Genomic DNA, 22135 nt, shown 5'->3' with positions numbered 1-22135 from the left:
TCGGGTAACTGTTGAGAGAAAGAGGGCTTATAAAGCAAAAAGCCAGGAGATGGGTAAAAGTTACCTGGTGAGAAGTGTGATCGACTCAAAGTATTTGTCCTTAAGGAATCACAAGTGGTTTTAGGGTAGACTCCCATGAGTTCTTTTAGGGTAAGGGTCCTATAAATCATTTGAGTTTCTGGGAGGTTTCTGAATGACTTCATTAAGTCAGAAGGTCAGATTCCATCCAAGCCCAGATGTGTCTAAGTCACATTTCATTCCTGACCTCCCAGTTCCATTTTAGAGAGCTCTCTTATCGATACTGACTCTATTTTGATTTTCTTTTCACAAGTTCCGGGGCAGAGTCCACCATCTCTACCTGCTCAAGCAAGTCCCACTGCTCTGCTGCCTCAGTTTCTCAATGTCCCATTGTTACCCAGAAACTGGCTTTGCCTCTTGGTGGATATTGAGCCAAAAACCACAACAAAGTCAAAGATCGGGAGCGGAAGGATTTATTATTACAGCAAGTGAGGAGAGCACTGAGGGTCTTTCCCAAATTAGTGTCTCCCGGAATGGCAAAATCGGCAAAATTGAGGACATTTTAAGCTAAGGGTACTTGCGTATTCATGAAAGGGCTTGGGCAGTAGGCAGAGTCCAAGCTTTAGTAGATCAAAAGCTTGAGGGGCATCATTCCTTAGATTCCAGTGGATCTGGTGGTTGAGCGTCTGAGGGGGGACTTCAGTTTTGCAAAACAGCTCAAGACAGGGCTTTAGGCTAGTCTTTACCATTGAAATAGAACTGAGACTCTTCACGACTGATCTGCTATCTTTGCTATTGTTACTTCTCTTGCCTAATAAGTTGTCCTTTTATTCTCTTAAGACCTTTGTTACTAAGACCTGTTCAGGGACCAGCATTGTGGCCAGGCTTAGATCACAAAATGATTTAGGACAAAAATGGCTTCTCATGTGAAGAAAGCCATACCTGGGAGTTCCTGTTGTGACTCAGTGGTAATGAACCCAACTAGTATCCACGAGGATGCGGGTTCAATCCCTGGCCCCTATCAGTGGGTTAAGGATCCGGCTTTGCCGAAGGCTGTGGTGTAGGCTGCAGATGCAGCTTGGATCTCACGTTGTGGCTGTGGCGTAGGCTGGCAGCTACAGCTCACATTCAACCCCTAGCCTGGGAACCTCCATATGCTGCAGGTGCAGCCCTAAAAAGACAAAAAAAAAAAAAAAAAAAAAAAGAAAGACATGCCTGGTTTTCTTTCTCTGGGGATCCCTTACCTTATCTGCTTACAGTGTGGGCATTCTACACCTACAGTCTGGGTTGTTTTTGACATTGCTGGGGTTGCAAGGACATTTCAGTCAACATACGGGTGACAGGGGTCTTTCCCTTGCTGGCTCTGGGATGGAGACACTCAGGAGGGCCTGGTTTAGCAGCTTATGGACAAGCCTGCTCTATTCTGCGGACAAGTCCAAATGCTACAAAATGTGATTCCTAGGAGTTCCCGTCATGGCTCAGTGGTTAACAAACCTTGAAGTTGTGGGTTTGATCCCTGGCCTTGCTCAGTGGGTTAAGGATCCGGCGTTGCTGTGAACTGTGATGTAGGTCGCAGACATGACTGGGATCCTGTGTTGCCGTGGCTGTGGCATAGGCTGGCAGCTACAGCTCCGATTAGACCCCTAGCCTGGGAAACTCCATATGTTGAGGGAGTGGCCCCAGACATGGCAAAAAAGACCAAAAAAAAAAAAAAAAAAAAATGATTCCTAGCTGTATTTGTTTATTTATTTATATTTATTTATTTATTTATAGCAGCTGATTTATTTATTGATTTATTTTTATCACAGTAAAACATACATAACAAAACTTAACCATTTAACCATTTTATTTTTAGTTTTTTATGGCCACACCCGTGGCATATGGAAGTTCCTGGGCCAGGGATTGAATCTGAGCTGCAACTGTGGCAACGCCAGACCTTTAACCTGCTGTGCACAGGGGGATCACCCATTTAACTTTTTTTTTTTTTTTTGTCTTTTTAGGGCTGCACCTGTGGCATAAGGAGGTTCCCAGGCTAGAGGTCGAATTGGAGCTACAGCTGCCAGCCTACACCACAGCCACAGCAACCCCAGATCCTAGCCGCATCTGAGACCTACACCACAGGTCAAGGTAACGCTGGATCCACTGAGCAAGGCCAGGGATTGAACCTGCATCCTCATGGATACTGGTCAGACTTGCTTCTGATGAGCCACACGGGAACTCCCTCATTTAACTTTTTAAAATGTGCAGTTCAGTGGCATTGAGCACATTCACAATATTGTGGAACCATCACCACTGTCCATCTCCAGAACTGTTTCATCTTCCCAAACTAAAATTTGGTACCCACTAAATAATGACTTCCCCATCCCCCAGCCCCCAGCTCCAGATAACCACTAATTTGCCTTCTGTCCCTATGGATTTAACTACTCTAGGTCACTCATATAAGTGGAACCATATAGTATTTGTCTTTTTGTGTCTGTCTTATTTCACTTAGCATAATATCTCTAAGGTTCATCTATGTTGTAGCAAGTGTCAGAATTTTTTCTTTTTTAAGGCTCAGTAATACTCCTTTGTATACAGATACCACATTTATGTATCTGTTTATTTGTTGATAGACACTTGAGTTGCTTCCACCTTTGGGCAACTATGAAAAATGCTGTTATGAACCCGGATGTACAAATATCTCTTTGAATGCCTTATTTCAATGCTTTTGTATATTTACCCAGAAGTGGAATTGCTGAATCATGTGGTAATTCTATATTTAATTTTTTTGAGGAACTGCCATGCTGTTTTCTATAGTTGCTGCACTATTTTCCATTCCAACCAGGGGTGCTCAAGGGTTTCGGTTTCCTAATGTGCCCGCCAACATTTGCTTTTTTGCTTTTGTTTTTGTTTTTTGGTAGTTGTAATGGATGTGAAAGATACCTCATTGTGAGCAGTTTTCATATTCAGCTAATTAGGTCAAGACTGAAGCTTTATTTCATAAGTCATAAAAACTCATATTCAAATCAGTTGTCACAGAGGCCAGTAAAAGGAAGGTTCCAGGTAATAGGTGTGCCATTTATCCATCAGGAAAAAAAAAAAATTAAGGTCATTGTTTGTGTCCTGACAGTAATGCACAGGAAGCATGTTGATGTCCAGTGCAGGCGCCAGGCGACATTTCTGATTGACACTGGCCACTCTCTGCCCTGATTTCCCGCTGCTGCTGCGGAACGCAGTCTGCTCATTTCCTAGCTTAGGGCTGCAACCTTTCCCTGGCACTCGCCCTTCACTCACCGTCACATGGTGATCTTCTCTTTCCTGAGAGCCCATCTGTTTAGGGGCCCCTCTCCTCAGTCAGAGATGTGGCTTCAGGTGTGTGTCGGGTGACAGTCCTGGGCCTCTCTTGGAAGTGGGGCATGCCTCCCCTGCCCCAATTTTCTTTCCTCTCCATCCCTGATGACAGGAAGGTCTATGTATTTTTCACTTCTTATCATTGGTGGTCCGGGTCTGGGAAACCAGTAGAGATGGCCCGTGTGGCCAGTTAGGCTGTGAGGCAGAGGAGCAAAGATGTGATGGTGGAGAAACTGCGCTGCTTTCAGGGGAGGCTGATCTGATGGGTTGTTCAGGCAGGCAGGGTGGGGGCGGGGGTGGCAGGGCTGGGCCAGAAGAGGTCAAAGGGCAGGGACAGAAGGGATCGAAGGTGACCTTGGGGGAAAGTGTCTCTTATCCTTCCTGTGCAGGGACGGGGCCTGGCCCTCCAGGGATGGTGAGGGGGTAACCGGGGCAGGGGTGTGGGGCAGCCTCGAGGGATCCTAGGTGTTCCAGGCAGATCGGCTTGCTGGCGGAGTGTCTGTCAGATGGTGGTGGTGGAGAAGACCTGGGCACATTTGGCTGGTTGTCTTCATTCTCCTTTCCCCTCTTCTCAGGTTCCTGGGGGAAGCCAACGTCCCACTCCGGGAGGTTCTCGCCACCCCCAGCCTGTCCGCCAGCTTCAATGCCCCACTGCTGGACACTAAGAAGCAGCCCACAGGGGTAAGTGTTCGCTGGCCTCTGCATCCGGCCCGTGTCTGTCTGAGGCCTTGCCTTCTCGACCCAGTGGTGTGTCAGAGTCCAGCTCCCAGCAACCAGGCCTGGTCCTCCCTGGCCCTGGAGCTTGGGGTGCCCGGGAGGGGATGGGAGTGGAAGGGGTGGGAGGGGGAGGGGGGAGCCCCACTTTCAGGGCACAATCAGCCTTACTTCCAATCAGCATGTCCCAGTGTCACCTCCCCCACTGGAAACCCCATGTCGTGCCAAGCATCCCATCTCCCTGGAAGCCCTTCCTCACCCTGCAGCCCCCTTCCCGGGATCCAGAATGGCTGAGTCATCTGGGTCACAGACCAGAGGGAAGAGAGGCAGGCGTCCCCTCTTCTCCTCCTCCATTGTCCCTCCTGCTCTTCCCAGGGCTCTCCCAGTCCTCCCGGACAATTCCCAGATCCCTGGCCTCCCGTTATTTTTAGTGAGCTAAATATACCCCGCGCAGTTATTTCTTCATGGTCAGTAGAGTTCCTGACCTTCCTCTGAGTCAGCGCCACCTCCCAGAATGCACTTGGGGGGAAGCATCACTTTGGAAGTACTTCCTCCCAGCGGGGCCCTGGGGCGCCTCTCAGAGGGTGGCTAACTTGCCCCATGGCTCGAGCGCACGTGTGTGTGTGTGTGTGTGTGTGTGTGTGTGTGCACGCACACGCGCGTGTGTGTGAGGTCGGGGGCACTTGGCTGGCTTGGTGAGTCAGGAAGTGTCTGTCTGGGCAGAGCTCTGGAGGGAACCACTACAGGGTACTGGGAGCTGGAGCAAGAGTGACTGAGCAAGTCACTCAGTGAATGGGGGTCTCGACGGGACCATGAGACAGGGGGCACATCTCCTGAGCAGTCAGGGCTGGAAGGGACTTGAATGGACCCCTGGATCCCTGCCCGTCCAGTGCGGGAATTTTCCCCTAAGGTGTCTTAGGCTGGGCAGTGATGGCAGGACAGCTCCCATCTGAGAAATGCCCTTCCTTCCTCAGGCAGTGACTGCTGGTAGACTATTCTGCAGGGTTCTCTGAGGTGGTCTCTATCACCTTCCGAATCTTTTTTGTCCTCCCTTTGAACTCTCCAGAGGGTTTTTGTTTTTGTTTTTTTTGACATTTGCATAGATGCAAATAATTTTATTCACGTGTGAGAACAGTTTTTGACTAGAGAAAGTTTTAAGGCCACTTAATACAAGCAGTTTCTTGAACTCAGATTTGAGTTTTTAAAAATCTGTATTCAAGCTCTGGGTATTTTACTTACGGAATTGTGTATAGTCCACTTCTTTCTGCACAAAAGTCAAATACTCTTTGTAGTTCCTTAATTCTCCATTATTTTGCTGTTTCAACATGGTTTTGTACACGCAGCCATGTCATTACGAGTCTCAGGTTACATTTCTTTCACTCTCAGCCTTTTTTGAGCTTCATTTTTCTCTCATTATGTAGTCGAGTATAGCTTCAGGCCCTAGGATTATCCTTGCCAAGGTCCACAACAACTACCTCCCTAGAAAATGTCACTCTTTTTAAGGGTCTTTTCTGGTTATCAGCAACTGAAGGTTGGGAAGGGCTCTGGGCTACGCCTTCCAGGGATCCGGAGGACCCCAGAGCTAGCTCTGGGGACGCGGGTGCTAACAGAGGAGGGGTAGGCATTGAAGCAGCTGGGGAAAGAGGACTTTTGAGTTAGGGGATCTGCTCGGTGCTTCTCCACTGCATCTCAGGAATGGGACCATCTGCTTTGCTGTGTGTCAGGCCCCCAATGCCTCCAACCAGCCTTTCTAACCTCAGCCGCTCCAGCGTCTCTTCCCTCTTGCTCTCTGCGCATCCACGATGCTCCTGTTTCCTGCCAGTCTTCCTGCCCCTGCTCCCCTCTGAGCTCAAAGGCCCACCCAGCCCATGAGACACCTGTCCATGGGGCTCAGCCTCCCTGTGACTCCCTGGATGCCCCTCCATGCCTCCTTCACTCGTTCTGTGTTCCCACGCTCTGTCTGTGCTTCCCGTGCACCAGCTGGGAGCTTGCTGCCTCCTCCTCCCTGGGCTGGGACCCCTGGCTGTCTGCAGAACTCTGCACTCTGTCACAGACCAAGTCTTCAAGAACAGGGTGTGAGGAGTTCCCTGGTGGCACAGTAGGTTAAGGCCCTGGTGTTGTCACTGCTGTGGCTTGGGTCACTGCTGTGGCAAGGGTTCAGGGTCACTGCTGTGGCAAGGGTTCAGTTCCTGGCCCAGGAACTTCTGCATGCTATGGGCATGGTCGAAAAAAGAGAAAGGGATGTGAGAGCCAGTAGAAGATGGATGGGAGAGGAGGGCTGGGCCCAGCCTGGTGTAGCCCTGGTGTAGCCCTGGCTGAGTCCTGGGAGGTGAGATAAATTAGGTTCCTGGACCCAACTCCAACATGGAAACTTCACAGTAACCAACAGTGCCTAGGACACCAGTTACCAGCTGAATCAGGTGGCCTGCAATTCAGCTCAATTTGGACACTGTCTACCCAGCCATAGCATCGGATTCCACAGGTTAAGGGCTCAGTTCTACAAAACTGCCCCCAACCCCCTTCAGACACCAGACAAAAGGCCAGGCTCTTACCTGTCCTTCTGACCAACTGGCTCTAAATCAGAGGTTCCCAGATCCCTCCTCAGGTTCAATGAACTTGCTAGAGCAACTCACAGACCTCAGAGAAACATTTTACTTATTAGACAACCCATTTATTATAAGAGGATGTAACTCAGGAATAGCCAGACAGAAGAGACCCACAGAGTTCCTGCTGTGGCTCAGCGGGTTACAAACCCTACATAGTATACATGAGGATGGGGGTTTCAATCCCTAGCCTTGCTCAGTGGGTTAAGGATCTGGTGTTGCCACAAGCTGTGACGTAGGTCACAGATGTGGCTCTGGTCTGGTGTTGCTCTGGCTGTGGGGTAGGCTCACGGCTGCAGCTCTAATTCAACCCCTAGCCCAGGAACTTCCATATGCCGCAGGTGCAGCCCTAAAAAGGAAAAAAAAAAAGAAAAAAAGAAGAGATGCACAGGGCAAAGTATGGAGAAGGGGCACAGAGCTTCCATGCCCTCTCCAGGAGTGTCCCTGCTCCCAGGCTCCATAGGCTTATCAACCCAGAAGCTCTCGGAAACAGTTCTTTTTGGAGCAGTTCTTTTCAGTTGTTTATGGAGGGTTCATGACAAAGGAAAGATTGATTGAATCATTGGCCACTGGTGATTGATTCAACCTCCAGCCCCTCCCCCAGTCCTAGGAGGTTGGGGGTGGGACTAAAGTTATAACCCTCTAGTTACATGGTGGGTCCTCCCGGCAACCAGCGCCACCCTTCCCGTGGGGTCCAAAAGTCACTTCGTTAACGTAATAAGAGACAACCTTTGTCACTTTCTGCACTTAGGAAATTCCAAGGGTTTGGGGAGCTGTGAGCGAGGAACTGTGTGCATACACCGAATATGTATGAAAAATATATTTTGGTCACCTGAATGACCAAATATATATTTCTTATACATCACAGTTTCACTTGGGACCTCCTTTCCTGCAGCCCAGGAGGCAGCTCCCGGGCTATTGAGAGGGTCCAGGACCCTCTTCTAGCCTCTGTGATAGCACTAAGTCACACTGCAGCCCCAGGCAGGTCCCAGGACCCTCCAAGCTGGGGTCTGGGGCTGGTTGTACTGCAGTGGGAGTCCAGGGACTTGGGTCTCTGCTCAGAAGGGACAGAGAGCCCTGTCAGCAGCTGTGGATTCTCGCTGGCCATGCCCTAAAGCTGATTTCTGGGCTGAGTCCAATGGGCCATGTTGTGGTCTGTGGAAAGAATTTTCCAGCATAGCGAGGTGAAGAGAGAGAAGAGTTTATTGAGATAAGAGACACTGCTTAGCGCAGCCCGACAACTTCCTGAAAATCAGGGAGAGAGAAAGATGAGTTTATTGAGACGCTGCAAGCGCAGCGGGACAACTTCCTGATGAGCAGGGAGAGCCGACCGCAGGCGGGTGGTCATGTATGTTTTTATAGCTAGAGTCCTTCAGTATTAAGCATCACTAGTCCTGAAGCAGCGGACCTTGGAGGCTGCCTCCTGATGGCGAGATCTATTTTAGACCCTGAGTTCTACGTTCCTCTGAAGCTGCCAGGGATGTTCCTGCTGCCCCTTGACGGATGCATAAAAGATGGAGCTGGCTGTGTGCTGGAGGTCTAGTCAAATGCCTGGAGCCACTAGCATGTGGCCAAGTCTTCAGGAGGCCGGTGGGGGCTTTTAGCATGGAGGGGCCTGATGCTCTGGAAGCCCTGGGTTAGGGGGCTTGCCTGGGTGGTCTTGGGAATCAGAGGCTGCCGCTCCTCCCTGAGCCTCCGCGCTAAGGTGTTGGCATCCAGGCCACAGCCTGGAGCAGTTACACTCCTGCGGCTCCACTTCTGCACAGAGCACAGACACGGTGGACCAGGAGCCCCCCGGGTGGTGGGGGAGGGTGGCTGGGGAGGTGAGCCCCAGGAAACAGGAAGTGGTATGCCTCAAGGGCATCTGGTCCCAGGGTCAGGGGGGCTTTTTCTGTCTCTGCTGGGGGAGATTCCTGCCATTATAGAGAAGTAGATTTCTCAGATTTTTTAAAACCTTCTGTTCGAAAATAATCTCCGATTCAGCAAAAACCAGAGTGATTTAAAGCATATTTTGTCCTAAACCATTCGATTCCACGTTGCCAGTCTCCTGACCCAACACCCAGAATTGAGTGTGTATTTTCTCCAATCAAGGACTTTCTCCCACATAATCACAACACAACCTTCCGAAGGAGGAAATTCCCGTTGAACACAGCACTGCCTTTGAACCTACAGACCCTCACTGGTATTATCAATGGTGCCCTTTGAACCTACTGACCCTCACTCAGTTTTATCAGTGGTGCCCTTTATAACAAAAGGATCCCACGTGTTGTTTTTTTAGTTGTGTTTTTAGTTCGTCTCTGGGAGAATTCCTCAGTCTGCCTTTGACTGTTACAACCCTGTGACCTTGACACGCTGGGGAGCCCAGGCCAGTTGTCTTGTAGAAGGTTCCCAGTGTGGGTTTGCCTGATGTTTCCTTGTGATGAGATTTAGATTGTTCCCTTTTAGCAGGAACAGAACACGGTGGTGCAGTGCTGTCCCCTTGGGTCCTGGGGTGGCCCGATTTTTTTTCGTTCCTGTGTGATTAATGTGGATCATTGGATTTGCTGGCATTTGCTGGGTCCTCCACCAATACACAAATCCATTCCCCTTTCTAATAAGTAAGAATCTTAGGGGGAAGGTACTTTGTGACTCTGTAAATACTTTGTTCCTCATCCAACTTTTACCCAGAAAGCTTAATATCCATTGTTGTTTCTTGGTTGGATTAATGATTGTTTTATTTTATTATTATTATCATTGTTACTTTGTGTCTTTTAAGAGTCACATGTGCGGCATATGGAGGTTCCCAGGCTAGGGGTCTAATTGGAGCTGTAGCCACCAGCCTACACCAGAGCCACAGTAACGCCAGATCTGACCTGTGTCTGTGACCTACACCACAGCTCACAGCAACGCCAGATCCTTAGCCCACTGAGCGAGGCCAGGGATTGAACCTGCAACCTCATGGTTCCAAGTCGGATTTGTTAACCACTGAGCCATGACGGGAACTCCGGATTAATTATTGTTTTGATGGTTGTTAAATGGTGACATCTTAAATCAATTATTAATTTTTCCTGCGTTAATCAGCATGCATTACACTGTAAGGAAGGTTTTCTTCTGTCCTGTTTATTCATTTAGTTCTTTATGGATTCACATCTTCCTGTTTTACTCAACGGTTTAATCTGTTACCATAATTATTTATTTTCACGTTTAAATTGCCCCAGATTTGTCTAGTGGGAACCCTTGCAAGCAGGCTTCCCTGCCCTTTGAACTTGTTTCTATCTTTCTTTGAGGATTTCCTTGTTTCTGGCACAAAAAGATGTTCCAGGGTTATCTTCTACCTTCCATGGCCTAGCCCTGTAATTAGTGACTGCTTCAAAGGACCTTTCGAAGAAATAAAGGAAAATACAGCTACCAGACACCTGAATTGGAGTCTCAGGGAGATGGGTGTGGCGGTGGGTGGGTCTGGGCATCTGTGGCCCTTAGGGAAGTTGGCTGTTCTCTAGCTAGAGCTTAGGGTGCAGTGTGCTGCCTGCTCAAGTGGCGACACCTGGTGGTGGTTCAGGAACCTGCATGGATGTTCAGACAATGCCCAGTACCTGGGACTTAAAAGGGTCTCATTACTCATTGCCTTCCTGGGCCTCCTTTAGGTCTCCTGGGATGGGGACCTGGCTCCAGACTCCTTCCTTAGTGTTCTGAACTCCCCTTCCAGACACAGGCCCTGGCAGCTCTGCCCTTCCTTTAGCCTGGCTGCTGTGGCCCCTGCCCTGGCCTGGGGGGGGTCAAGCTCCAGAGCTGGATACATCCAGGACCTTGAGCTCTTTCTTCTTCTTCTGGTGAAGGTGCCCCTTTGAACAGTGCCAGTCTCCTAGGGGGCACGGTGCACTGGGAGCACAAGGCAGCCTTCCCCGTCCCTGTGATGGGTCGCGGTCACTCTCTTTTCGCTGGTCAAGGCAGAGCATCTGGGGGTGACGTGGGGGATGGGGGTGCTTCTGGGAGGGAAGAAGACTCAGAAAGGTGAGCCTCACCCTGAAACCCTCTCAGTGCCAACCAGGTCTGGACAGAGCAAGGCTGAGCTGTCTGCAGTGAGACAAGGTGGGGGGGGGTGCAGAGTGGCCAAGGGGGCTTTTTCCTGAAGACGGGCCTAGGTTGAGAGTTGAAAAATCCTGCAGGCAAGGATTCAATCACTGATTCATTTCTAGAAGCTTGCTATGAACTCTGTCAACTAGTTTAATCCTCAGTTGACCCTATGAAGAAGGTGCTCTTGCCATCGCCGTGCCCACCTTACAGATGAGAAAACCGAGGCACAGCGTGGTTACAGATCTTGCCAAAGTCGCCCAGCTTCTCCATGGCAGACCTTGACTCCAGATCGGTGCTCTTCTCCACCTGACTATGCTGATGCGCCCCTGGGGTTGGGAGGCTTTGCTTCAGCCTCCTGCGACACAGACCCCTTCCTTAGTCAAGGGGTGAAAGGAACAGGCAGGATTCAGAGGGCGGGGGTCAGAGGCCAATTAACCTGCTGCCCTCTCCTCCAGGCCTCGCTGGTCCTGCAGGTGTCCTACACGCCACTTCCTGGAGCTGTGCCTGTGTTCCCACCCGCTACACCTCTGGAACCCTCCCCGACTCTGCCCGACATGGATATGGTGGCTGGTGAGGAGCCCATTCTCGCCCTGGCAGGGCCCTGGGGAAGTGGTCCCTTCTGGGGCTGGGATGGGGTTCCTTCCCAAGGTTGTAGGCTGCCCAGGCCTGGAGAAGAGGGGACCTGGTGAATGGGGAGTCTTGAGGGTTGACTTCTGCTTTGCAAAAAAGGGGGCAGGAGGCATGCTTCCTGGGGGCCACTAGGGTTAGTGTGAGGATGCCCTCTGGGCACCAGCTGTTCGGGGAAGGGGCTGCGCGGGGGCTGGTGCCCGGCCCTCTGAAGCTCTGGAGAGGTGGGAGCTTTAGAGGGTGGGCCTGTACTGGGATGGGGTCCATCCTAGGTGGTGCCCAAGGCCTCCCCCACCCCCCACCTGAGCTGAGCTGAATGCTTCTCTGCCCTGGCCCTTCGTCAGCGTTTAGTGATGGCATGTGATGAAAGAGCTGGATTTTCCCTAAAAAGGGTCTGGACTGGCTGAAGTCAGGGGACACGAATTCCAGTCTTGCCATTGGCACCAAGTCGCTGTGGGACTTGGGGCCAGTCCCTCCGTCTCTGGGCCTACAGTTTATTTATTTATTTTTATTTTTATTGTTTTGGTCTTTTTGCCATTTCTTGGGCTGTTCCCGCGGCATATGGAGGTTCCCAGGCTAGGGGTTGAATCGGAGCTGTAGAAGCTGCCCTACGCCAGAGCCACAGCAACACGGGATCCGAGCCGCATCTGCAACCTCCACCATAGCTCACCCCAACACCGAATCCTTAACCCATTGAGCAAGGCTAAGGATCGAATCCGCAACCTCATGGTTCCTAGTCGGATTCGTTAACCACTGCGCCACGACGGGAACTCCTGGGCCTACAGGTTATTATTTGCGAAGTGAGCAGACTGACTTGGCTACATCTCAGGGTCTCCTTGGTTCTCTAATTACCTCTCCTTGTGAAGGGAGGGCCCAGCCCAGGTGGCTGGCTGGGCCAGAAAGTCCAGCCTGCTGGGTGGGCAGGAAGCTACACAGCGGGGCCAGGTGGGGACTTGCCCATGGGAAGGATTCTAGAGTTTCCATCATGGTGATGGAAGCTAGAGGCAAAGCCAGCATTAAACATGCAGCCCATCTCAGGTGGCCCTGAGCCTGTCCTGAGGGTGGGGCTCCTGTGACGGGGGCTAAGTGGGGAGCTCTTGTTGAGACTTGGCACTGAGCCTGGAGGTGGGAAGATCTCTCCGAATTGGGGTTGATTGGGGAATAAGGGGTGCTCCTGGTGACCGAGGCTGGGGGACCCAAATGTTCTGGGATGACTTTTGAGATGGGTCTGACAGAGTTAGGTTCCAGCCACTCAGGGAAGGCTCCTAGTGGTCACCAGTTCCCAGTTCTGCCCAGACGGACAGATATGATACCTGTTTGTGAGCTTCGTGCCCGGCTGGGGCAGGAGGGGACAGCAGGTGGGATGAGGGGGCCCTAGGTTGGCTTCCCTCATCAGCTCCCTCCTCCCCTCCTGGGGCTGTGCCCTGTCCATGTGCCAGGTGGGGGACAGAGCCGGGCCGAGACTTGGTCCCTGCTCAGTGACAGCACCGTGGACACGAGATACTCTGGAAAGAAGTGGCTGGCCCCCACGGGTGAGATGCAGGCTGGGCTGTCCCAATCCTTCCACCCATAACTGACTCTTGTGCTGACCTCCTGAGGGACTGACGAGGTGGCCACAGGGCTCATCCGGCAGGACATGGTGGGGAGGGCTGGGGCCATTCTCTTTCCTTCCTGTTGACTAACTGGACTGATCACCCTCACGTTTCAGCTGTTGGAAGCTCCTCTTCATCCTCCGCATCCATCTGGGCTGACGGGTGGGGAAAGAGACGGGCAGGGGAGGTGGGTGCTGGGCCTTCGGATCCCCCATCAGCTGGGCTGAACCCGGGGGCTGGGCCGGAGGGACCGAACCTCATCAGCACACGCTCCTCCAGACACAGGAGGAGAGGAGGACACGGAGGACCAGGGGCTGACGGGAGACGAGGCCGAGCCATTCCCGGACCAGAGCGGAACTCCGGGTCCAGGGGCCCCCATCACCCCAAAGAAGCCACCTTCCCATCCTCCCCACCACCGACCAGGGGGGAGAAGGAGGAGAAGCACGCCCGCGCCCAGAAAGCCGCTGTCGGACAAACCTCAGGACTTCCAGGTGACCGGGGTCCCTTCCTTCAGGCAGCAGCCACTGCTGTTGAGTCAGTGCCCACCCGTCTGTCCAACCACGGGAAGGTCCTTAAGGGCAGTCCTGGGTGGGGATCTGGTTTCTCTGGATCCTGGGCAAATGCTAGACAGGGAGTCCATGCCTTGGGGCCTCTGGAAAAAGCCTGTGCCCAGCCTGTGGTTTTGCACTTAAAAAACCGGGGTGAGGGAGGGGTCACCGCCGAGTCAGCATCCCTGTAGCTGTTGCCTGTTTTCCCAGCCAGAGTTCACCTAGCCAGCCAGCACTGTGCTGCTCAGAGTGTGCTCCTTGGACCAGCAGCATGGGCGTCACCCAGGAGCATGGTAGAAAGGCAGGATCTTAGGCCCACCTCCGACCCACTGAATCAGAATCTGCATCTGAACAAGATCCCCAGATCTGAGAAGCTCTGCCTACATCTTTTTATCTGCCTCTATCCCTTTTCTTACATAGAGCCATGGTTTTTCTGAAGGTCATGTACAATTTGAATTTGTTCAAGCTCTTCACAGACTAGAGCAATTAACATTAACCCTTTGACATATTCTTATCCAAAAATCTATCCCATGTGATTTGCCTTTGAATTGGGGCCTTTGTTTACTCTTTTTCTTTTCTACAGAAATTTCTATTTCGACATCATTGCATTTAGTGATATTTAACTCTTCAGAACTAGTTAAAATTAAAAACAGGAAACATTCATTTATTAAATGCTGTGAATTATAAAAATATATTTCAGTTTTAAATTGTGGTAATTTAAACAAAAGTTCTAGTTATAACTACTATGTTTGCCTAAGAGACAAAATTCTAACTTATTTTTATTATTCACAAAGATGTGTTCTTATTTTTTTCTCCTTAGAAAATTAATACATGTTTTTTTGGTAGAAAACTTGGGAAATACTCTACAATGAAGAGAATAAAAAAATCACTCATCCCCCCCTTCCCATTGCTATTGATGATGTATTCTTTCTTCTATAGCACGCTATTAGAAAAATTTGCTTAATAAAGCAATAACTACTGATTAGAAATTAGAACCAGTAAACACCTTATTTTTTCATGAAAAAAAAATTTTTTTTTCCTTTTCTAGGGCTGCTCCTGTGGCATATGGAAGTTCCCAGGCTAGGGGTCGAATCGGAGCTGTAGCTGCCAGCCTACGCCAGAGTCACAGCAATGAGGGATCCGAGCCGCATCTGCAACCTACACCACAGCTCACGGCAACACCGGATCCTTAACCCAACTGAGTGAGGCCAGGGATCAAACCCGCAACCTCATGGTTCCTAGTTGGATTCATTAACCACTGAGCCACAATGGGAACTTCTCATGAAAGTTGTGATATTTTAAAATTTAATATTTAAAAATATTTGGCCTAAATGTGGAAGCATGGATGCTCTTGAAACCTTCATCTACTTAAAGTTCAATGAAGAAAACTCATTTCTCAGAATGTGAGACCTTCTGTCTTGCATCTTATACTATATAATAGTAAAGTGGGGTTACGCCACTACGTAACTTTGACCCCTGAGGGAACTGTCAGTGAAGAATATTCAGGCCCCTCAAAAATGTCAGCATCAAGGGGTTTGAAGTGAGGCTTGTGCATGAACTGACTGGGGGCTGGATCCTCAGCCTAGCACCAGGATTTAAAGCTGGCAGCCTGGCAGTTCTTTTGCGGAACCATGGGATTTTACAGATGCAAGGAAAATATTGTTCTTACAAAGTTTTTCCTAATTCCTTTTTACTTATTTATTTATTGGCCACACCCATGGCATATGGAAATTCCCAGGCCATGGACCTATGCCTGCGGCTGCGGCATACCAGATCCTTAACTCACAATGCCACAGAGGGAACGCCCCTACTTCCTTTTTAATACCTGGCAGTGAGGGTGGTCCCTGAGGTTTCTGACTCTCTCAGGTGGGGGGTGGGTGCCTGACTGCTCCCCCCTCCTCCTGCTCATGCCCCTCCTGGCTTTCAGATCAGGGTCCAGGTGATCGAGGGACGCCAGCTGCCGGGGGTGAACATCAAGCCTGTGGTCAAGGTCACCGCTGCCGGGCAGACCAAGCGGACTCGGATCCACAAGGGAAACAGCCCCCTCTTCAACGAGGTGGGAGACCCTGGGTTAGGGCCAGGACCCCGATGGGCCTTCCAAATGGGGAGCTCACAGCAGCTGCCTGGCCGTCCCTCCAGTGTTTGCATGTGGCGCTAGCGTGGGGTGGAGAGCTGGCCAGGTCCCGAATGGGGCATCTGAGGAACTGGAGAGAGGGCTCCTGCTCGTCCTCCTGCCTCAGGCTCCCCCGCTCCACATCCCCGTCATCCCGTGGGGCTGGCCACCCACCCTGGCCCTGAGGGGACCACCTCTGTGAAGTCGAATCCCCAGACCCTAGTGCTGGCTGAGCCCACTGCCCGCTTGCTGTGTGGACCAGATCTGGGAGCTGGGTGGTAGCTGGCCCTCTCCCGGCCTGTGCTCAGTGGGATGTCACTTGTTCCCCTTTTTATCCTGAACCAACAGACTCTTTTCTTCAATGTGTTTGACTCTCCTGCGGAGCTGTTTAATGAGCCCATCTTCATCACGGTATGTAGCAGCCACTGAAGGCCCTCTGTGGGCTCTGTGTATGTGTGCGTGTGTGAGTGTATGTGTGAGTGTGTGTGTGTGTGTGTGTTGTGTGTGTGTGTGAAGCCTAGAAGAGTGCTGAAGTGACGGGGAGCAGCTCCCAGCCTCACCCACCTGGTCCCAGGAATGCTTTCAGAGCTTGGATTCGGGTGTTAGCCAAGTGGGGTCCCCACTGCTCAGGCCAGCGTCCTGAACTCGGTCTTGCTGTGGACCTTTGCTTTTGTCTTTGTTTTTGTTTTGGCTTTTTAGGGCTGCACCCGAGGCACATGGAGGTTCCCAGGCTAGGGGTCTAATTGGAGCTGTAGCTGCCGGCCTATGCCAGAGCCACAGCAACGCAGGATCCGAGCCTCGTCTGCGACCTACACCACAGCTCACAGCCACGCCGGATCCTGAAGCCACTAAGCAAGGCCAGGGATCGAACCTGAAACTTCATGCTTCCTAGTCAGATTTGTTTCTGTTGCGCCACGACGGGAACTCCACGGACCTTTGATTTACATCTTATTGTGTTTGTCTATGTGCCTGATTCAGGCCAAGATTCCCTTACTCTGGACCTCAGCTCTTCCCTCCTTTCCTCTGAAAGTTTGTAGTTAAAAGTGTGGGCTCTGGAACCAAATGGGTTGAATTCCAGTCCTGCCCATGCCACGTAGGGGTGGTGTGACTCCATACAAGTGATGGCTTTGTGCCTCAGTTTCTTCGTCTGTAGAATGGTGTAATAATAGCACCTACTTGTGGGTTTTAGGTGAGGGTGAAACCTTGCTTGGAGCAGGATCTGGAGTAGAGCAGGTGCTGTCGGAGTGCGGGTTCTCTCATTATCTGGGAGGGAAGCGCAGTTGGGCAGGGCCCTGTCTGGGCCAACAGTTCCTTGTGAATGAGACTTTGAATTTATCTTGCAGGTGGTGGACTCCCGTTCCCTCAGGACAGACGCTCTCATCGGGGAGTTCCGGGTAATGGTTTATTTTCTTTGACAGCCATCAGTGTTCGTCTGTCCACTTTAGTGCAGGTTCTGGCTGATGGGCAGGGTTGGCATTCCAGAGAGACTGTCTGTCTTGGTCTGTGTCGGGGAAATACAATGAAGAAAACAAAACAAGATCTCCTAACCCAGAAATCCTTTCCACTTATAGAGAAGAAAGCACTTTTGCTCCTGAATAAGCATTAAGCCAGAATATAATGCATAGCACAAGCCATCTGCTAAATGGCTGCAAAGACAGAATGAAACCTGGTATAGAGGGAAGCAGACACAAGCCCTTCCATACATGTTCTCAAGACTAATAACTAGTGCCCAAGTTAGTGGCAGACACAACCTATTCCATACATGTTCTCAAGATAAATAATAACTAGTGCCCAAGTTAGTGGACTAAACAGCATCCTTGGTCACACCTAGGTCATCCTGATTTTACCTGGTTTTTGGGGCAACCATCCGTATTTGTTTATTGATTTTATCCACAAGAGAAACAGAAAACAAGCTTGCGTTCTTATTTATATGTATGTATGTATGTATTTATTTATTTTGCTTTTTAGGGCTGTACCCATGGCATATGGAGGTTCCCAGGCTGGGGGTCCTATGCCGCAGCCACAGCAATGCCAGATCTGAGTCACGTCTGTGATCTACACCACAGCTCATGGCAACGCTGGATCCTTAACCCACTGAGCAAGGCCAGGGATCGAACCTGCAACCTCATGGTTCCTAGTCGGATTCGTTTCTGATGCGCCATGATGAGAACTCCAAGCTTGCATTTTTATGATAGGAGGTCGTTTTCCCAATTTGGTTAAGGTAGGCCCTTTCCTTCTCAGAGATGGGAGAGCCTTGAGAAGGACACTCCTGGGGCATAAAACTGATGAAAGACTTATTTGATTTCATTTCAGACAGATTGAGAAAGTCCTGACATTGACAAGTTTTCTAAGAAAAATGTTCTGATGGAGAGGAGAGGGGCATCTTTCCCCTTGTTTCTAACAGGGGGAAGTCAGCTTATTTTTCTTTTGTTTTTTGTTTTTTGTTTTTTTTTTTTTTTTACGGCCACACCTGTGGCATATGGAGGTTCCCAGGTTAGGGGTCAAATCAGAGCTGCAGCTGCCGGCGTCTGCCACAGCCATAGCCACAGCGACGTGGGATCCAACACCACAGCTCACAGCAATGCCAAATTGTTAGTCCACTGAGTGAGGCCAGGGATTGAACCTGTGTCCTCAGGGATACTAGTTGGGTTCGTTACCACTGAGCCACGACGGGAACGCCTATGTTGGGTTCTTAACCCAATGAGCCACAACAGGAACTCTAGCTTCTTATTTTTAATTTGCTTTTGTCTTTGCATCTTGGGAGGGCAGCGTGAGACCTGAGTTTAGGCAGCCCTCCTCCTAATTCTGATCATCTTGGGCCAGCACGTTGCCAGTGCTCTGTGCCCCGAGTGCCGCTGGGTTGAGAGTGGAATCCAGATGTGGCGTCCAGGGTGATCAGGTGGGGGGCAGTGCAGAGAGGGGGAGCCTACCCCCTCATTTGTCCCAGACGTGCAGAGGTGAACAGTCCACTGAGAAGGACCTTAACTGAAGACAGAGGATGACACAGAGTAAAGGCATCTAGTAACGGAGACCTTCACAAATGCTGTTTTAACGTCATTCTTCTTGATTTTCTCATTTTGAATCTTCAAACATTTATCAAATGGAAAGGGTGGGCACAGGTTTATGTCACCCTTCTCCTGCTGGCCAAACAAATTATGGCCCCTTCCCTAGGAATTAGTCACAAGATAGAAGCCAGAGTCTATTTTTTTTTCCGGAGAAGCATTTTTTTTTTTTTTTTTTTTTGAAGAATAGGCTTGAGCTTGAGTCATCCTAGAACAAATGGGATCTTATGTTTTTAGTCTCTAATATTATTCTGAGAACCCAGAGGTACTTTTTAATAATCATAAAAACAAATCCATAATTTAAAAAGAATTGGTATTTTTAAGAGCAATTTTAGGTTCATAGCAAAATTGAGTGGAAAGTGTCGTGCATCCCTCCCATGCCTCACCTCCCCTACCATCCACATCCAACTCATATGTGATTTTTGTAGAAAACTATAAAATAGGAGTTAAGAACCCGACATAGGAGTTCCCCCTCATAGCAAAGTGGAAACTAATCCTACTGGGAACCGTGAGGTGGCAGGTTCGATCCCTGGCCTTGCTCAGTGGATTAAGGATCCGGCGTTGCCCTGAGCTGTGGTGCAAGTCGCAGATGCAGCTCGGATCTGGCGTTGCTGCGGCTGTGGTGCAGGCCGGCGGGTACAGCTCCGATTGGACCCCTAGCCTGGCACCCTCCACATGCCGGCGGGTGCGGATGTAAAAAGAAAATAAAGAAAGAAATAAGAAAATAATAAAATATAGGAAAGGATAAAAATAAAATAAAAACCACCCAAAGCTACCAGCTAGAGATAGTATAGTTACCATTCTGTGTGTGTTTTCTTCACTCTGTTTTTTTCTATGTGTAGATATACTTTACCAAACTTCCATCAAGGGAGTTCCCGTCGTGGCGCAGTGGTTAACAAATCCGAATAGGAACCATGAGGTTTCGGGTTCGATCCCTGGCCTTTCTCAGTGGGTTGATGATCCGGCGTTGCTGTGAGCTGTGGTGTAGGTTGCAGACGTGGCTCGGATCCCGCGTTGCTGTGGCTCTGGCATAGGCTGGTGGCTACAGCTCCGATTCGACCCCTAGCCTGGGAACCTCCATGTGCTGCGTGAGCAGCCCAAGAAATAGCAAAAAGACAAAAAGAAAAAAAAAAAGTGTATCCCACTTGCTTTCCATGCAACGTCAGATGATAACCACTTCCCCACATCTCCAGATGCTCTTCAAAACATGATGTCATACATCATACTTTATTTAACACCCTGGGGCAGGAGTGTGACGTGTGCTTCCTGTTTGATTTCAGATGGACGTGGGCAGCATCTACCGGGAACCCCGTGAGTCGCCCTCTCGTTCCTCGGGGCAGATCCTTGCAATCGGGTTCCGCAGGCTCGGTGGGGGCACCCGTTTGGGACACGCATCTTTCCTTCTTGGGGATTTTCGTATTTAGAGATGGGGTTTGATCTGGGAGGTGAGGCTGCAGAAATGAGGAACGGGTCCCCAGGCCGATCAAACCCTCAGGTGGGTCTCCGCCCAGCGAAGGTGCTAAGTCTGGAAGGCCGCACGCAAGGGTTGCAGGAGACTGATGTCACCCCAGTCAGAACGGCACATCTGGAGGACAGCTTAGGATTTCTCTGCACCCGGTTTCTGCTCTGATCTGGTCACTTCCTGAGGGGGAGGAAGATGGGGTCTGGCTCTGGCAGCCTCTGATAGGGGTTTCTGTTAACATTTCTGACGTGGACCCGGATGAACACTCCATGTACCTTTGATGCTAAAATTTGAGTCCCTCCGCCGTGTGCGGGTGTCCCTCCTCTCACAGCGGAGTCCGCCCCAGGCTCCCAGATGTGGCTGCTGCCTTGGGTCCCTCCGATGCTCAATCACCAAGGATGCGGTCTCTCCTAGGACACGCCTATCTCAGGAAGTGGCTGCTGCTCTCGGACCCAGACGACTTCTCTGCTGGGGCCAGAGGCTACCTGAAAGCCAGCCTTTGCGTGCTGGGCCCTGGAGACGAGGCCCCTGTGAGTACCTTCCCTCGTTCCCCACAGCAGCTCTGCATGAACAAACCAAAAACCAACTTTAGTTTTTTTCTGATTTAAAAGAATAATGATGAGATGGCGACGTTGAGAAATGTGAAACACGTGGAAAGTACAAATAAGAAAGGAGTCACCCGTAATTCTACCAGAGAGCTGTTATGAATACCTTCTAGCATTTTCTCCCAGAAGGGTATACGTGTATTTTTCTTTCCTGTGCAAAAATGAGGTCATTCTCTTTATATTGTAGTTTGAATTTGTTCACCTAAGAATATATCATTATCAGCTTTTCTGGTAACTTTACTTCTGAAGTAAAGTTATAGGTTGGAGGTGGTAAGGATGAGAAAGCCATTTAGAGTTGGGAACGTGTCACCATCTCTAAGTTTGGGGAGAAGAGTGAGATCTGGAAAGTGGTTGTGGGGAGAAGAGAGGGGTTGATTAGATATAGGCAGACAGATTTCCTTTTTTATTTAACATTTTTTTAAATTTGAAATTTTTATTTTTATTGAAGGATAGTTGATTTATAATGTTGTGCTAATATATATGGTCTTCAGATTCGTTTCCCTTGTAGATTTTTACAAGTTATTGAACATAGTCCCCTGTGCTTTGCAGTAGGTCTTTGTTGCTTATCTCTTTTATATATAATAATGTGTGTATGTAAATGCCAAGCTCCTAATTTATCCCTCCCCTCCTTTCCTCTTTGGTAATCATAAGTTTGTTTTCTGTGTCTATTTCTGTCTTGTAAATAAGTTCATTTGTGTAATTTTTTTTTTTTTTTTAAGATTCCACATACAGGTGATATCATATGATGTTTGTCTTTGGCTTTCTTCACTAAGTATGATAATCTCGAGGTCCATCCATATTGCTGCAAATGGCATTATTTCACTTTTTATGGCTAATATTCCATTGTATGTACATATGTATCTACCTGCCCGGTCCTCAGCACCCCTCTTCCTCCTCTCTGCCTCCACCTGCTCAGCCTGCTCTTCCAGTCTTCTCTGGCTCCTGCCCTCTGGTCTGTGCCAGGCCCCTCCTGATCTTAAAACTCTCATGCCTTCACTGTTTCTCCCCACCCCTTATCTCCAACTGCTTTCCCCTTCCTTCCAGAGCCACCAGAGTCTTGAAATGTGTCTCTTTTCTCCAGTCCTTTACTGGCTGTGTTCCTTTACCTTCTCAGTGCTCCTTCCACTGCCTCCTTCCTTGAATCCACTTCTTAAGGATCACCCCTTGTCAGGTCCTAAGAGCTCTTCTCTCATTTATCTGCTCTGTTGATGCACAGCGTTTGTTTCCAGAGCCCACATCTTTTTTTAAAAATGCATTTCCTTTTCTTTTTCTTTTTTGGCCACCCCACAGCATATGGAGTTCCTGGGCCAGGGATCAGATCCAAGCCAGGCAGGGCATCCAACCTGCATCCTGGTGCTGCAGAGAAGCCATTGATCCCCTTGTGCCACAGCAGGAACTCCTAGAGCCC

The 22135-nt window shown here is 49.9% G+C and overlaps 1 protein-coding gene across 1 annotated transcript in view; it reads left to right on the top strand.

Moving 5' to 3' along the window:
* Nucleotides 1-22135, top strand: part of DYSF (dysferlin) — a 217516-nt gene that overhangs the window by 33157 nt on the left and 162224 nt on the right. The window contains 9 exon segments of the mRNA XM_013996042.2: nucleotides 3924-4029; nucleotides 11174-11288; nucleotides 12785-12877; nucleotides 13217-13428; nucleotides 15413-15541; nucleotides 15947-16009; nucleotides 16942-16992; nucleotides 19941-19971; nucleotides 20537-20652. Of these exon segments, the coding sequence (XP_013851496.2) occupies nucleotides 3924-4029; nucleotides 11174-11288; nucleotides 12785-12877; nucleotides 13217-13428; nucleotides 15413-15541; nucleotides 15947-16009; nucleotides 16942-16992; nucleotides 19941-19971; nucleotides 20537-20652 (916 nt within the window).

This window comes from Sus scrofa, chromosome 3 (genome assembly GCF_000003025.6).
Source record: "Sus scrofa isolate TJ Tabasco breed Duroc chromosome 3, Sscrofa11.1, whole genome shotgun sequence".
Taxonomy (NCBI): domain Eukaryota; kingdom Metazoa; phylum Chordata; class Mammalia; order Artiodactyla; family Suidae; genus Sus; species Sus scrofa.
This window is presented reverse-complemented; position numbering and strand designations above follow the sequence as displayed.